Here is a 16,152-nt window from a genome sequence, read left to right on the forward strand (position 1 = left end):
GACAGAGGAGCCTGGAGGGCTGCAGTCCATAGGGTCACAAAGAATTGAACACTACTGAGCAACTAACACACACAAAATTAATTCTTTAACGAATTTTCCATGCAATGAAATTATTTTCTGTACAGAAATTTTCAGAATTAAATATTTTTGTATTTGAATATTTCCAAATTTTATCATTTATGATTTGTGCCATATTGATTTTATTAATTCATTACCTTAATTATTTTGCATGTGCAACCTCTGTTTCCACAGTCCAGTTTTCCTGAGTCTACTTCTGTTGAAGAGTATTTGATTCTTCCATTAATTTTTTTCAGTTAATAAGAAAATTTTACTGCATGTGGTTTTATTTTATCAGATTTGAGTTGATAATTTTTATATTCTTTTTTCCTGGATCAATTTTTGTGATTTTCAGTGTTACCTTTTTTTTTTTCTTTAGACAGTTTATTTTAATTGTTGTTATTTAAAAGAAGAATGCCAAAATAATTGTGGCTTAAGATTTGAATCTAAAACTTGTTTTGAACAGCTCTTAAATACATGTCATTATATCCAGGTTATTACCCAAAGCTCATGAGAAATTCTTGGAGAAGGAAATGGCAACCCACTCCAGTATCCTTGCCTAGAGAATCCCGTGGACAGAGGAGCCTGGTGGTCTGCTGTCCATAGGGTCGCACAGAGTCAGACACGACTGAAGCGACTTAGCAGCAGCAGCGGCATGAGAAATTATCCTCTATAGATGCAAATGCTAATTTATACCTATTTATTATTGTTGGTCAGAAAATTCTTCTGATTACATTTTCCCTAATGGTTTCATACTCCCCCCAACCTACCCCTGTGTTACCTTTAAGATGTAGTTCTTTAGTTATTACATCATCTGTAATAAATTGTGATGTGTGCAGTTTCACGGGGTTGTCAGTTTCATTTGTGTTACTTATTTTTATTAAGTCTCTTTTCCTCAAGAACCCAGGCAAGATACCTCAGGGTCAGAACAGCAGGATCAGAGTGTCCATTTTCTTTTTTAATAGTCTCATTTTTACGTCAAGAGCCCTCCACTGTATTTCTTGCTGCAACTTAGCATAAAGTCTAGTTTTTGCCATCAAGGGTCTTACCTGGCTCATCCATTTTATAGAGTCAGCTAACATTCATATGCTATTTACGGCAAAGGACTTTATGCTTGTCTTAAATGTCTTTTATGAGCTCTAGAGCCAAATTCAGTAGAGTATCATTATATGCTTACTTCATTTATATAAATTCAACTATACACGTTTATGAGAGAGAAGTGAGGGGAGAAATAGAAGGGGAGAGGAATGGAGGGAAGGAGAGAGGAGAGAGAGTAATTTAAATAGTGTAGCCAGTTCCATCATCTGGGCACATCTATTAAGAGCTTGACCCTGAATGAGTGGAGGACAGAATCCACTGAATCTGTGGTCCCAGGTTTGGTTTCTGTTGACATACAGCTCACACCTTGTGAATATTACATTACCCTTAGTGTGTTTAAAGACACATTTTGTTGCCTCTTTTATGACTCTTAAACACAATCCAGCTACTTTCTTCACTGAAGAAAGAGTGACTGGTTCTGGCACTGGAAGAAAACTGGCAGTACTGAATTTGTTGACAAATGAATTGAGATGTCTCTTCAATATGGTACCTCCCTAAGGGATTTTCAAGGGAAATTTTGACCATGTTTTTAGGTTCTTTTTTTTTTTTTTTAATGTGCTGTTTTCAGAACCTAACGTGTATAAGCTATGATTTCTTTGTATTGAAGTGCTTCTTGATTCTCTCTGCTTGCAGGTCCCATCGGTAGCTTCAACTCCATGTGTTTTATTTTTTTATTTTTTTAGTTCTACCAGGTTATTGCTACCAACCCATCTCCCTCCACCCTTGTGCACACATGCTCAGTAACCCCATGGACTGCAGCCCGCCAGGCTCCTCTGTCCATGGACTTTTCCAGGCAAGAATACTGGAGTGGGTTGCCATTTCCTTCTCCAAATCCATGTGTTTTAAACTGAATCTGTTCACCCATAGCTTTCTTCTTCCCTAGTGCCCTCTATGTGAATGAGTGGCACTGTTAACCCACTTGCTCAAGCCTTGGCTCCTTCCTGTCCCTCAATCCAGCTGTTTCTTAAATGACTCTCAAATCCATCTACTCCATTAGGTCATCCTCAGTGGTTTTGACCCGTCACAGCAGTTTCTAAGCTCACTTCTCTCTTCTAGCCTTCTCAACTCCTTCATCCCCTTATTCCAAATCTATCCATTCTTACCAGTAGGAGGGATATTAAAAAATGATAGTGTTACTCCTCTGTAATAATAATAACTCAAATGTTAGCACTTCCCCACTACCCTCAGGGTGAAGTTCATGATCTTTACTAAGTATTATAGGCCCCCACATGCTCTCTGATGCTGACTGACCATCATGCTCCACAAAAATCTCCATTCTGGGCAGACAAGACCTGTTGATGGATAATATTCTTTTTCAACCAAGTGTCTTTGTTCATGCTCTTTCCTCTCCCTGCAACACTCTGATGTCCCTTATTTTCTCCTCTGATACTTGCATCTCCTTCAGGTCTCAACTAAGACATTAAAGCTTTGGTAACCCATCCCTGATTCTGCAAAGCTGCTTAGTTACTCATCCTCTATTTCTTTCCTAGAGTAGCATTTGTCTTACTCTGGTATAATTTCATGTCTTTTATCTGTCTTCTCCACTATAGCAGGGCAGCATAACTGTAGTGCCTGGAGGAGCAACGGGGTTTTTTTTTCACTATTAGTACCTAGCACTGTGCCTGGAACAGGCACTGAACACATGGTTGTTGAATGAAGACACCAGTGCTATGTTGATTCCCCATTGTAATTCCCTGGAGGGGTGTGAGAATTAGTCCTAGATTGTCATTCAGTAAATTAGAAAGGAAGAGAATGCTTGATATGGAAAATAAATGCTTTCAACTGGAACACTATTTTTTTTTTTTTTTCCTGAGTCTGGTTTTAAGCCCGAATCTGTGGAGAAAGTCCTTGTAGAAAGTGCTATCAGGGATAAGGGCTGGGAGAGCTATTATCCCATGATAGAGTGACCCTATTGGCTTTGGCAAGCTCTTTTTGCTTTTTTGAAGTCTTGCTTCTGCCTGGTCTAGATCTCAGAAGTAAAGGAGCTGGCATAGGGTCATAGATGATAGTATAACTGTTCATGCCCGTGTTTATGGCTCTTTTGTTTCCATCCCATCACATTTTAAGAACTTTGCTGACCAAAGGTGAAGAAAGACTCATGAACTTATAGTTTTGACTTTACAACCCCCAGTTATGGCCCATTTGATTCCCTGTTCCTTCCTCTCCTGTTCACATTGTGACCACTTGTCTACCATTAGTAGGTCCTATTTCAGTAGTTCAGCTGGTTTAGTCTTCTTGTCTTGCTTGGTGCTCAGTTTTACAGATTGAGTTTCTTCTGCTCATTGGTCTTTAACTCAGGTTCCCACCTGTTCCCAGGTCCTTCAGGAATGATGTTCTGCTTTGGTCTCACCTATGCCCCAAATTCTTGCTATATCCACAATTATGGTCAACTTTTCTGAATTTACCCACAGCTAATGAGTTCCCAGGTCCCCCCATCTCAGTCTCAACTCTGTAGACTCCATGGTTCTATCCATGGAAAGTGGAATCTCAGGGCAGAAATTAGAGTATAATTTGTGTCTCCCAGATCTCTCTGAGAATCTATTTACTGCTTGTCTCTGTCCCCAGGACGAAGATGGATGACAGGTGCTACCCAGTGATCTTTCCAGATGGGAGGAATTTCCGCCCCTTCACTCCTGATACTTTGGCTGCAATCAAGAAGCGGATCGCCATCCAAAAGGAGAAAAAGAAGTCCAAGGACCAGAAAGCAGCAGAACCCAAGCCTCGACCTCAACTCGACCTAAAGGTCTCCAGAAAGTTGCCCATGCTTTATGGTGACATTCCCCGTGACCTCATAGCAAAGCCCCTAGAAGACTTGGACCCATTCTACAGCAATCATGAGGTACCTCTGTGGGGAGATGGGAGTGTTCTAACCACAAAGTATAACTGGCATTGCAAGGATCTCCAAATATTGATCTTGGGCTATAAAGGAGCAAGACCCCACTTCTCCTTTGCTATCACCCTGTCTTTGATTTCATAGTCCTAAGAATGGCTTTCAGTACTAATTTTCTCTTTATAATAATGCATATCTTGGAGAAGATAAGGACTAGGAGCAGTAGAAGGGTAAAATGGTGTCAGGAAAGAGAACTGGACTAGCAGTCAGAAAGGTTGAGTACAGACCATTTCAAGTGCTTGAATTTATAAGTTTGGGTAAATCGTTTCACTAATTATCATTTTTCTAATCAGTAAAATGAGAACAATGCCTGCTTTCCCTTTATTATAGTATAGACATGTGATGGAGGCACTTTATAAACTGTAAAGCATTATGCTGATATGAAGGATTAATACCACTGTCCGTGAATGTCTGTTTCAGCAACTAGAGTTTACCCTGAGAAACTTTATCCAGTAGGCTTTTTAGGTTATTAAATGAGATTTATGAAGGTCAAACCCCCAAACCAATACTTGACACATAAGAGGAGCTCAATAAATAAAGTTTAAGAATATTGTAATCAAGTGGGCACATGCAGATTATATGTAAACTCCTCGCCAATACATGATAGTCTTGCTGTTTTATCTATCTAGATGTAGGGAAATTCTAATAAAAGTTTCTCAAAGAGGTTCCTGAATGAGGAAGTGTGAGCTCAGGCTCTTCTGATGGCTGGTTGAAAACCCAGGGCAGTAAGGAAAGTCCTCTATAAGCCATCCCCTTTCAGGAAAGACTCAGAAGACTTTGCCATCATCATTTCACTGCGTGATTCAGCAGAGAATGGAAAACCTACTTTGCCAGACTCAAGACAGGGAGGAAGGAAGCTGAGGAGTTTGGGGGCGAGTCCTGGAAAATATGGCATGCTGAGGGCATCCTTTGTGGGCACCTATGAGAAACTGACTTCTCCAAAGGAAGATTGCCTGGTTTGTATGTCCTTGAACTGAACAGGCTTGAGATTACCAGGCCGAATGATGACTGTGTGATGGAGGAAAGTGGGGTATGAGTGGGAAGAACAAGAAACGAGAAAGGAGGTGAAGGAACAAAAACACTTTAATATCTCTCCTTCTCCTAGTGCCCCAGGATTCCAGGGGCTTCTTAGAAGCAGAGTCATTGGAGATAAGTTAACTCCAGGAGGCCTCCTTCTGCCTCAAGGCTGGGTAGGGGACCCAGGAGGTAGGCAGTAGCTTGGTGTGTTATGGAGTGTCCTGGGAGGACAGACGCTGTTCTAGCTGGGTTGGATGTTCTAGGACCATCTCTTCTGAATCTGGGTCCTCCCTTTAAATCAGGAGACTTAGTACTTGTTCAGAGCTCTTACACTCACAGCCTCACATGCCAGTGCTCTCAGCACTCCTGTGAGCTATGGGTGGTGTCATTAGCACTTCATCTTACAGATGAGGAAACAAAGCCTTGGTGGGGAAGTGGTTTACACCGGGTCAAGCAGCCAGTTAGTGGTGGAGCTGGGACTCCAACCCAAGGGTTCTTTCTGTAGTCACAGGTCACTTCTTATCTTTCAAAGCTTCCATTTTTGAAAGAGAAAAGGGTGGAGATGTGTCAGCAAGCAGACAGGAAATACCTATATTTTAAATCATTAAAACCTTGGCAAGTGTAGTTAAATACACCATTAGTTGAAATATTTAAAGCAGTCAGAGGAGGCATTAATAAAATATCAAGATCAAAGGGCACAGAAATAGAGCCATATCATGCCACCTATTAATCTGGGTGACCCGCCTCAGGGAGAGGTTACTCTCTGCCCTAAAATCATCTTTCTGTCCAAAGGAAGTACACGGAATCCCCAAAGTGAGTCTTAGACTTCTGGGCTCATAGCTTTCAAGGAATCCTGTAGCCCATTTCATTTTGTTATGGAGGAAACAGAAAACGTCCTAGTCCACATTTTCCCTGCTGCGAGATGGCCAGCAGACCAATAAGTTCCACAAGTCAGTGAAGGAAGTTGATGCTTGGCAGTGGCTGAAGTTCTGGTACCTCAACCAAGGTGGCAGCTAACCCAATGTCTCTGTGTCTGGATGACAAGACCTGTCTTCCCTGTCTGAGAACATGCTGAATTACATGTGAAGGAGTACTTTCCGCAAGTCTGAAAAGAGCAGTGACATGGGAGACAGGAATAACCCTAGTTCTATGAAGACTTTTATAACTAGCAGCTTTGGGAACCCATAAGGGGACAGCAGATGACTGTTATATGGAAAGGGAATGGTTTGAAGGTTGATGTTAGAAGCCTATGAGTCATTGGTTTTGTCCAGAGGCAGCTGCATGCCCAGAGCCCAGGAAGAGATGCAAGGAGGAAGCAGGTGTTTTTCAGCAGGGCCCAACTGGACACTTTGGGTGAGAAGTGCACCATTTGGTGGGTCTTTCCTGGATTTGGCATCCCTGGTTATACCCACGACAAGGCAGCAGAGACTCCAGTGAATGTTCAGTTCTACTTCCATCTCTTCAAGTTCTCTTCTAATTCTCATCTCCATAAATAGTACAATACAAAGGGTTTTATTTGACCCAGTTATTACTCTTTATCTCTTTTTTCTTTGTTTTCAGGGTCCATGCACTTCATTTCTGTGGCCTCCAGAGTATGTCACTGGGTGAAAAGTCCATAACTTAACAGTTATTTTAGGCGTGAGGACTGACTTTCAACAGATCAGAGTCTTGGGGCTCTGAGAGAGACCCAAGTCACATGGGTGGGGGTTATCTATTGGCTTCCAAAGTGACAGTGTAAGCTGCTGAGAAAGTACCTCTGGCTTCAGAAGGTAACTCTCCAATCAGAAGCTGCTGTCTTAATATGATAAGCCATACCTGAACCTATGGTTCCACTGAATTTTCTCTAAGATGAACTCATGATAAATATTGTTTTGTCACTGCATGTAATTGCTGTTATGTGGTTTTTTGCTTTTTTTTTTTTGGCAGACATTTATGGTATTGAACAAAAAGAGAACGATCTACCGCTTCAGTGCCAAACGTGCCTTGTTCATTTTGGGGCCTTTCAATTCAGTCAGAAGTTTGGCCATTAGAATCTCAGTCCATTCATATCCTTTTGTTGCTTCTTTTACTAAGTCCAGGTCATGGGAAGCGTGTACAGACTCTAGGGGTTCATGTGTCTGTTGAGTGGAAACAACCCATTCTTTCAACAAATACTGGCTGAGTGGCCCCACTGCATGGCAGGCAGGGCTGTGCTGGGGCTGGCCCCTGTCTGGGACCCCGAGGCCTCAGAGGAGACAGGAGGCTCAACTGGGTTTTGGAGGCATCAAGAGTGGCCTCCTGAAGAAAGGAACATCTAAGCTGAGGCCCAAGTAAAGGTTGTAAACTGGCAACCTCTGCACCGAGTTTAGCTGATAAATGAGTTGTGGCAGAACTACGGTGTTTAAAGCTTTTTTGGAAACACTTTCTAGTGTTAAAAGTACAGATTTACAGGGGATGAGAAGAAACCTGGCAGTTTCAGATGGGAGGTGGGGGAGATGTGAAAAAGACAGGTGTGGGTTGGTAGACATAATGAAGTACTCAGGAAAACGGGAAGGAATATCTATTTAAGTTGGGTTCCCTAGAAGCAGAGTCTGAGATGGGGTTCTTAATTAAGTGATTTAGTGGAGAAGTGCTGTCTGGAAAAGGAAAAAGGGAAACATCATGGAGCAAAATAAGGAGCCAAACAAGGACAGGGCCTTAGTTGAGCCCATATCAGGCATCAGCCTGAGCCCACAGGGATCTTCAGAGCATGGATTGTATCACAGAGCTGCCCCACCTGAAAGCCAGAGGGTGAGTTTTTTCAAGTCTGTGGGTCAGATGTGTGGCAAGGGCATGTAGCCTTGCAGGGTGAGAGGCTGCCGTTCGAGGACAATTCTTCAAGAAAGGGGGCGGCTGTGGGTTGTTCCAGTCAACACTCAAAACAGACAGATGCTTCTGCAGAAAAGGGGCCCTGCAGGGACCCCTGCAGCCTCTACTACAGTAACTAAATGACATGGGCCATCCTGCAGTGTACCTGCCTTAACAGCCCCGCTCACGTTGTTCAGCATGTTCATCATCTGTACTGTCATCACCAACTGCGTGTTCATGGCCTTAGCTCATCAGAAGAGCAGCATTAACAAGAGTGTTGACAATGCTGAGTAAGTATTTTTCCTGCACACATTTATCCTATGTTTTTAAGCAAATAGACCTTAAAGAATCATGATTCCATCAGAGTTTGGCTATGGAGAGAAGAAAAAGTCACCCACAGTCCCAAACCCCCAACACCAATGCTGGCAGAATCAGTTTCATTTGGAAACTTTCTCAGAATAGAGTCTTTACAAGCTGGACATCCGTGACCCTGACTGGATACCCTAACTATGGTTGAATTGACAGTGACACACCCAAGTGGGCCTGATTTGCCTGGAGGGTTGAAGTCTCCCTATCATGGAGAACTTGAGTGCTGCCTGCTGGTGGGCATGGTTCTACTTCAACGCAGATGTCATTTTGGTCTGTGTGTCCCACCATTGGCCAGGCTTCTGCTAGAAAAGAGAGAATGGTAGGGTGAGAGGTGGAAGGCCAGATGGCTAGACAGAGATTGCAGTGAGAGGTGGCTGTCTCATTTGTTTGAGATCTGGATGAAGACTTGCAGAATCTCACACATCTGCAATTACAGCCTTTTTTAAAAAAAGACCCATAATTTTTATAAATTATACCTGAGTTTAAAAGATGGCATCTCAGGCCACACAGTAATTACTCTTCTGTGTTTATTGGTCACCTGAAAGGTGAGCAGTTTAGGAAAAAGCTGAAGCGGAAAGTAGCTCTTTCCCAAGGCAGCCTCATGAACATTTCTGCTCTTGTAATTAGCTGCTTTAGGATTTTTCAAGTTCCCAAGACCTTAGTTCTTTAGCTTTGAAGGCTAACAGTGACTGGATATTCTACCAGAAAAAGTCCACTTCTTTTAATCTGAACCAGCAGATTGTTCAAATGAATTGTTTCTGTCCCAGATGTGGGGCCAGTATGTGTGTGTGTGCACACCAACCAAGCACTTTTTATTGGAATTATAAGAGAAATAGGGAGGAGGAGGAAGGGGAAGAAGGGAAATAAATTAGAAGACAGAACATGGTGAAGGACTAAAGGAATAAAATGGAAATTAAAAAAAAAATGGAAATAGTTTTTTTTTTAATTGTGATAAAATACACTTTACCACAAATTTGCTATTTTAATCACTTTTAGGTGTACAGATCTGTGGTATTAAGTACATTTGCACAGTTGTGCAACTATTACCATTCTCTGTCTCCACAGCTATTTTTCATCTTGCAAAACTGAAACTGTACTCGTTAAATAATAACTCCTCATTCTGCCTTCCCCTCCAGTCCCCTGTTAATCACCATTATTCTTCATGTCTCTATGTATTTGATTACTCTAGGTATTTCATATAAAGGAATCATTTAACGTTTGTCTTCTTAAACTAGTTCATCTCCCTTAGTATATGACTTCAGGGTTCATCCATATTATTGCATGTGACAGGATTTCTTTCCTTTTCAAGACTCAGTGATATTTTATAATATGTATGTACCACATTTTATTAATTTGTTCATCTGTCAGTGAACATTTGGGTTGCTTCTACCTCTTGGCTATTGTGAATACTGCTGCTATTAACACGGGTATGCAAGTATCTCTTCAAGACTCTGCTTTCAGTTATTTTGTATATTTACCTAGAAGTGGGATTGCCAAATCATATGGTAATTCTATTTTTAATCTTTTGAAGGTTCTTCATGCTAAATATTTTCCATGGTGGTTTCACTGTTTTATAATCCCACCACTAGTGCACAAGAATTTTAATCTTGCCACATCCTCACCCACTTTCTATTTTTTTTAAAAAAGTAGCTATTCTAATGAGTATGAGTGATATCTCATTGTGGTTTTGATTTGCATTTCTCTGATGATTAGTGATATTGAACATCTTTTCATAGGCTGGTAGGCAATTGGTATATAATCTTGGAAGAAATGTTCATTCAAGTCATTTAGCCATTTTAAAGTTGGATTGTTTAATTTTTTTGTTGTTGAATTTGTAGGAGTTCTTTATATATTCCAAATATTAACCTCTTATCAGATATATGATTTGCAAATATTACCTTCTAGGACTCTTATAGTTTCAGGTCTTACATTTAGTTTTAATCCACTTTGAGTTAATTTTTGTACATATTGTAAAGGTCCAACTTCATACTTTTAAATGTGGATATCTAGCTTTCCCAATACCATTTGTTGAAAAGACTGTCCATGTTGGCTGAAACTTTTCTCAAGAAAATGGCTATGAAGCTAGTGATTTAAAAGCAGCTTTGCAACTTTATCCATGGGCCTGTTTATCAGAAATCCCAAATATCAGAACTTGCTTGAGGACCTTACCTTTCTGAACCCTGATTTGCTAAGACCGTAATGTTAAATGTCACATTAAAATGGGATCAAACCTCATGAAGGTCAGATCAGATAGAAGGATTCTCTGTGTTTCACATCGCTTATCATATTTCTTCTTCTGGATGATTTGCTTTGTAGGTATGTCTTCACTGGGATTTATTTATTTGAAGCATTAGTTAAAATATTGGCAAGAGGTTTTATTCTGGATGAGTTTTCTTTCCTGCGAGATCCATGGAACTGGCTGGACTCCATTGTCATTACAACAGCGTAAGAATGTTAAGATTTTTGCTGAAGAGACTAGGGGTGGGAGAGAGGCCCTTTGACTTCCATCCGGGTTCTGTGTGGATCCACCTGAGTGGCTGAGTACAGCCAAGTAAAGCCTAGGGCTCTTAAGTGAGGTGTTGGTTGGCACTGAACTGCACATGTAGCCAGCTGGCCAGAGGACTTCACACACACAAATCCACTTCATCCTTTCTGTCTCTTTCTTTTCCCCAACCAGGGACTGAATCCAGGCTATGGCAGTGAGAGTGCTGAGTCCTAACCACTGGTCTGCCAGGGAATCCCCCACAAATCCATTTCTGGTCAAACACTCATGGTCTTACTTTTTCAGCCATTTACTCACCAAACACTGACCTGTTATGGGGCCAGGCTCTGTGGGCCCAGAGTTGTGATAATGAAAAAAATATCATGCATGGTTCTCTCTCTGTTGAAGTTCACAGTTCAGAGGGGAAGAGAAGCATTTGTGAATGTGCTTAGTCGCTTAGTCGTGTCCGACTCTTTGCAACCCCATCGACTGTAGTAGCCCGCCAGGCTCCTTTGTCCATGGGATTCTCCAGGCAAGAATACTGGAGTGGGTAGCCTTTCCCTTCTTTGGGGGATCTTCCTGACCCAGGGATCAAACCCAGGTCTCCTGCTTTGCAGGCGGATTCTTTATCACCTGAGCCACCAGGGAAGCCCAGTGAAGCATTTAATGACCATTAAAACCTGCTACAGTTAGTGCTGGCATAGGATGCTATGCATGATTATGGTCTTCAGAAGATGGAGGAGGAACAAAGGAGTCTAGAACATCTTTGTCTACTGAAAGGTCAAGGAGTTTCTGTCATGTTTCCTTCTAGAAGTGTTATTATTTTGGCTCTTGTGTTTAAGTTTATGGTCCATTTTGAGTTAGTTGTTGTATATAGCATGAGTGAGGACTGAAGTTGTTTCTGAAGGAGAGGACATCAATTTGGCATCTGAATGATGAGCAAAATAAAAAGCAAGAAAGACAATGGCCTGTTGCCAGCACAGTAATAATAAACCCAACCTTATTTAATTGGTGCGAGCCATTGTCTTAAACACTTTGCATATATTTTTGTTTAATATTCATAAAAGCCATTTGAGGTAAGTACTAGTAATTTCAGAGTTTTACATTTCAAGGTCAATAGTCAGATGTTATTGAGAGGTGGTGTAGTGCAGTGGTGAGGAATATGGGCTCTGGAGCCAGACCGCCTAGGTTCCTTCTGGACTTGGCCACATGGTTGAGACCTTAGGAAAGTGTACTGGGGCCTGGAACTTGGTAGCAAGTCAATAAATGTTTAAGTTTATTTCTGTTATCCATGAATGTGGCCACAACTGCAATGACTATTTCAAGGAATCCCGAACTATGTCCAAATATAAAGATCAGCTGAGAATAGTCTCCTGCGCAATCTATGGTCCCTGGGTCCACAGCAATAGAGAGTGACATTGCCAGGTCCTGAGATGATCGTGGGGCTGGAAGGGGAGGCTGCAGATTTCATGCTGGTGGACAGAACCCAGGCTGTAATTACTCGTGACTTTTGCAGAGATGTGTAGGACAGATACATGACTGAGCAAGCCTGGACTTTCCTGTGCTTTGTCTTATAGATTTGTATCATTTTCTCCATATATCAATGACAGCAGCCTCAGTCTGTCATCCCTGCGTACCTTCCGAGTATTCAGAGCTTTGAAAGCAATTTCAGTAATTTCAGGTAAGTCACTCTAACTTTAAACATTGACTCTTAGCAGAAGAGAATAGTTAAAATTTCTCAATATGTCATGTAAGCCACAAACTAACAGACAATGCTCTTTATTCATTTATTTGATCATTCAGCAAACATGTATTGAGCCCCTGATATGCACTGTGCTACCTGCCTGGGATATATCAGTGAGCAGACAGACAAAGGTCCCTGCCTTCATGGAGTTTACATTCTAGGTGGGGGATTGGGAGATGGACTTAAGCGACAACTATAATAAATAAGTAAATTATATGGCATGCTTTTTCATGGACAAATGAGATGGAAAAGTAGGTAACATGATGGCTCTTGGAAGTCATGGGGTTCAAGGAAGCAGGTTGCAGTTTTCAGTGGGGTGGTCAGTATAGGTGTCAATTGGAAAGGTGAGATGTGAGCAGATGTGAAGTTGGTGAGGAAGTTTCACAAGCAGACATATGGGAAAGAGTATCCAGAGCCTAGGGAGCAGCCAGTCCACAGACCAAGGAATATGAAAGATGTGGATGGGGCTGGAGCAGACAGAGTGAGGGACTAGGTGGGGGAGGAAGGACCACAGAGGTGAAGGGGAAGCACCTAAGTCCCATGAAGTCTTGGGCTTTCCTCTGAGAGAAATGGGAGCCATGCAAGGGCTCTGAGCAGAGGAGTCCCATGACCTGACTCAGGCTGTAGAAGGATTACTCTGGCTGTTGTGTGGGAACAGAACTCTGGGGAGCAAAGGTAGAAGCAGGAAGACCAAGCAGGTGGCATGTTGGTTACCATGAATGCATGCTGCTCAGATCCCTTGCTGCAGGGAGTGCAGTTGATGAATGGTCCCAGCTTCCCCCTCTCTGGATTCACCACTGCATTCATGTTCATGCCAAGATCATGCTTTCCCTGCATCTGGGGAGCATTAGTGCAGGCCCACCCCTAAAAGGTATGGGACTTCTCTAAGGGGGACTTTGGCTCAGGGGCTTCTCAGCAACCAGGGTGAGACTATCTCCCATATGCACTGCAGTCTGAAGCCCTTCCTAATCTATCCTGCTTTCTTCCTGCTCTCCTTTTCCAGATGTCAGCCCTGGGTCACAGTCTGAGGCTCTCTCCGCCCTCTACTCTCTCCCTTCAGACTATTCCTCATAGGCATTTACCCCGCAAATCTCCTGTAATCTGGTCTCAGAGTGTCTACTTCTCAGAGGGCCCAAACTGACACATGGGGCCACTGTCCGAACCCAAGCAAGAAACAATGGTGCCCTCAGATCAGGCAGTAGAAGAGAAGTAGGTGAATGGTGGTCAGATTCTGTATAAATTTAAAGATAGAAACAACAGGACTTTCTGACAGGTTGATTGTATACATCATGTGAGCAAAAGAGGGGTCAAGGATGAGTCAAGTTTTTTGTCTGAGTGACTGGAAAGATGGAATCATCTCTGAACGAGAAAAGGAAGACTATGAGAGAAGCAGGCCTCAGGGGTCAGATTGGGGTTAGCTTCAGACAGATTCTGTTTGAGCTGGCTATGAGACATCCAAGTCAGAGTTATCAAGTAGGCAGTTAGAAATACAAGCTGAAGTTCAGGGCTGCAGATATCATTTCGGAGATTATAAGACTATAGATGACATTTAGAACCATGGAATCTGATGAGGTTACGAAGAAAATGAGCATAGATGGAAAGTAGAAGAGGACACAGGACTGAGACCCACGAGGCACTGAGACCCTAAAGGGGAGGGGTGATAGGAAGAACCAGCAGAGGAGATGAGTAGGAGCCACCAGTGAAGTAGGAAGCAGAGAGAAGGGGGTCTCCTGGAAGCCAGATAAGCTCTGTGGTCAGGATGAAGCCCAGGGTGGGTTGTAACTATGCATTCCACTTTATAAAACACGAGGTGATTGTGGCACAGTCTTTTCTTCTCCTTCCCCTGTCCTCTACAAAAAAAGTATTAAAAGTTGTTCTCTCTCTGGACTTCTTCCCTTCTTCACTTCTTCTAGTCTCTTTTATCAGAACTCCAGACAATTGCATCTTTTTCATACAGAGGTAGTGGACTGTTTTTGGAAACTCCAGAAAAACAACTGCGGAGTGATAAAGAAACGGACAGAGGGTGCTTTACGTAGAACTTGTCTCTCTTCCTCTTTTGCAAGGTGGACCTTGGTTTCCCAGGTGGATTTGGGGGTTTCTGCCTGAGCCGAGCCCCTCATATTTCATGTGGATAAAATATAAATATACGTTCAGGCAGTCACTTAGCAACTTTTGTGTTTCCTTCTTCATCTCTGAGCAGGTAAACACACTCTCCATTTTGACTCATGAACCATGTGAGATCCCTGGATACTTTTTGTTTTTTAATTTAAATTGTTTTAATTGGAAGATAATTACTTTACAATATTGTGATGGTTTTTGCCATACATGAACAAGAATTAGCCAAAGGTATACGCGTATCCCTCCATTCTGAACCCCTCTCCCACACCCCTCCCCACCCCATCTCTCCAGTTTGTCCCAGAGCACTGGCTTTGGGTGCCCCGCTTCATGCACTGAACTCACACTGGTCATCTGTTTTACATATGGTGCGTGCATGCTCAGTCATTTCTGACTCTTTGCGACCCCCTGGGCCATAGCCTGCTGTGCTTCTCTGTCCATGGGATTTTCCAGGCAAGAATACTGGAGTGGATTGCCATTCCCTTCTCCGGGAATCTTCCTGATCCAGGGATCGAACCTGTGTTCTCTGGTGTCTCCTGCACTGGCAGGCAGATTCTTTACCACTGAGCCATGATGGTAACTTTACATATGGTAATGTATATGTTTCAATACTGTTCTCTCAAATCATCCCACCCTACCTTCTTCCACTGAGTCCAGTGCTTTTTTTGGAATGAAGAGCATAAGATACAATCTTTTATGGGGCTATGTAAAAATAATTCTGGAATCACAACTACCTTTCATCTGAATCATCTTGCTTTGGGGAAGACACAAGCCTCTTGTTATAGATAAAAAGTCAAGCATAGATGAGGTTAGAGTATTTTCATGTTTGGTGCCCCGGACCGTGCAGGGAAAGCATGATCTTGGCATGAACATGAGTGCAGTGGTGAAGCCAGTGAATGTCCCAGCTTGGCCTAAAGTCTCCTCCTCATGTGGCATCACCCTTGGTGGGAAGGTCGTCGCGGTGGGCTTGGCCTCCCATCAGGTGCTGCTTTGTGCTCTCAAGTCTCCCATTCATGGTTTACGCTGATCAGCTGTAGCTTGGTCACTCAGTGTCATCCCAGACACTATAGATGTCATCTGCCAATTTCTTTCTCCAGAGAGCAGAACCTATTGAGGGCAGAGCCTGTGACTCAGTGTTGTACTGGGACTGACTTGTTCTCATTTCCCAGCAGACTGTGCACATCTGTTTCCAGCTGTGTGTCCAGGGATGTCATGTTGGTAGCTTGAAAGCAGCTGCAGGAGAGGGGTGTATGGAGGGAGAAGAGGGGTCTGCACTCCGGAATTTAGCAAACCAGGACCTTTGTAAATGCTGTAGAGGAGGACTCTCCCTGTGTCCTCCCCTCTCTGCAGAAAGCTGATTTTTAAACAGTTGTTGACATACTACAGACTGTGTCCTTTTTATTTTGTAACTTTGGCAGCCAAACACTGTATCATAGACCTTGAGGGTGCTTGGTAAATATTTCTTGAATGAATTAAAAAAAAGCCCTGATTATAAGTAGTAATCTGAGTTTTTTCTCCTAAGACATCTTCATTGTTGGGGTCCAGACAGAGCTT

The 16,152-nt window shown here is 42.6% G+C and overlaps 1 protein-coding gene across 1 annotated transcript in view; it reads left to right on the forward strand.

Moving 5' to 3' along the window:
- Positions 1-16,152, forward strand: part of SCN11A (sodium voltage-gated channel alpha subunit 11) — a 139,451-nt gene that overhangs the window by 50,991 nt on the left and 72,308 nt on the right. The window contains exons 4-8 of the mRNA XM_043442313.1: positions 3,721-3,994; positions 6,989-7,107; positions 8,077-8,178; positions 10,574-10,702; positions 12,317-12,420. Coding sequence (XP_043298248.1) covers positions 3,721-3,994; positions 6,989-7,107; positions 8,077-8,178; positions 10,574-10,702; positions 12,317-12,420 — 728 coding nt within the window. The remainder of the gene's footprint in view (positions 1-3,720; positions 3,995-6,988; positions 7,108-8,076; positions 8,179-10,573; positions 10,703-12,316; positions 12,421-16,152) is intronic.

Source organism: Cervus canadensis, chromosome 22, assembly GCF_019320065.1.
Source record: "Cervus canadensis isolate Bull #8, Minnesota chromosome 22, ASM1932006v1, whole genome shotgun sequence".
Lineage (NCBI taxonomy): Eukaryota > Metazoa > Chordata > Mammalia > Artiodactyla > Cervidae > Cervus > Cervus canadensis.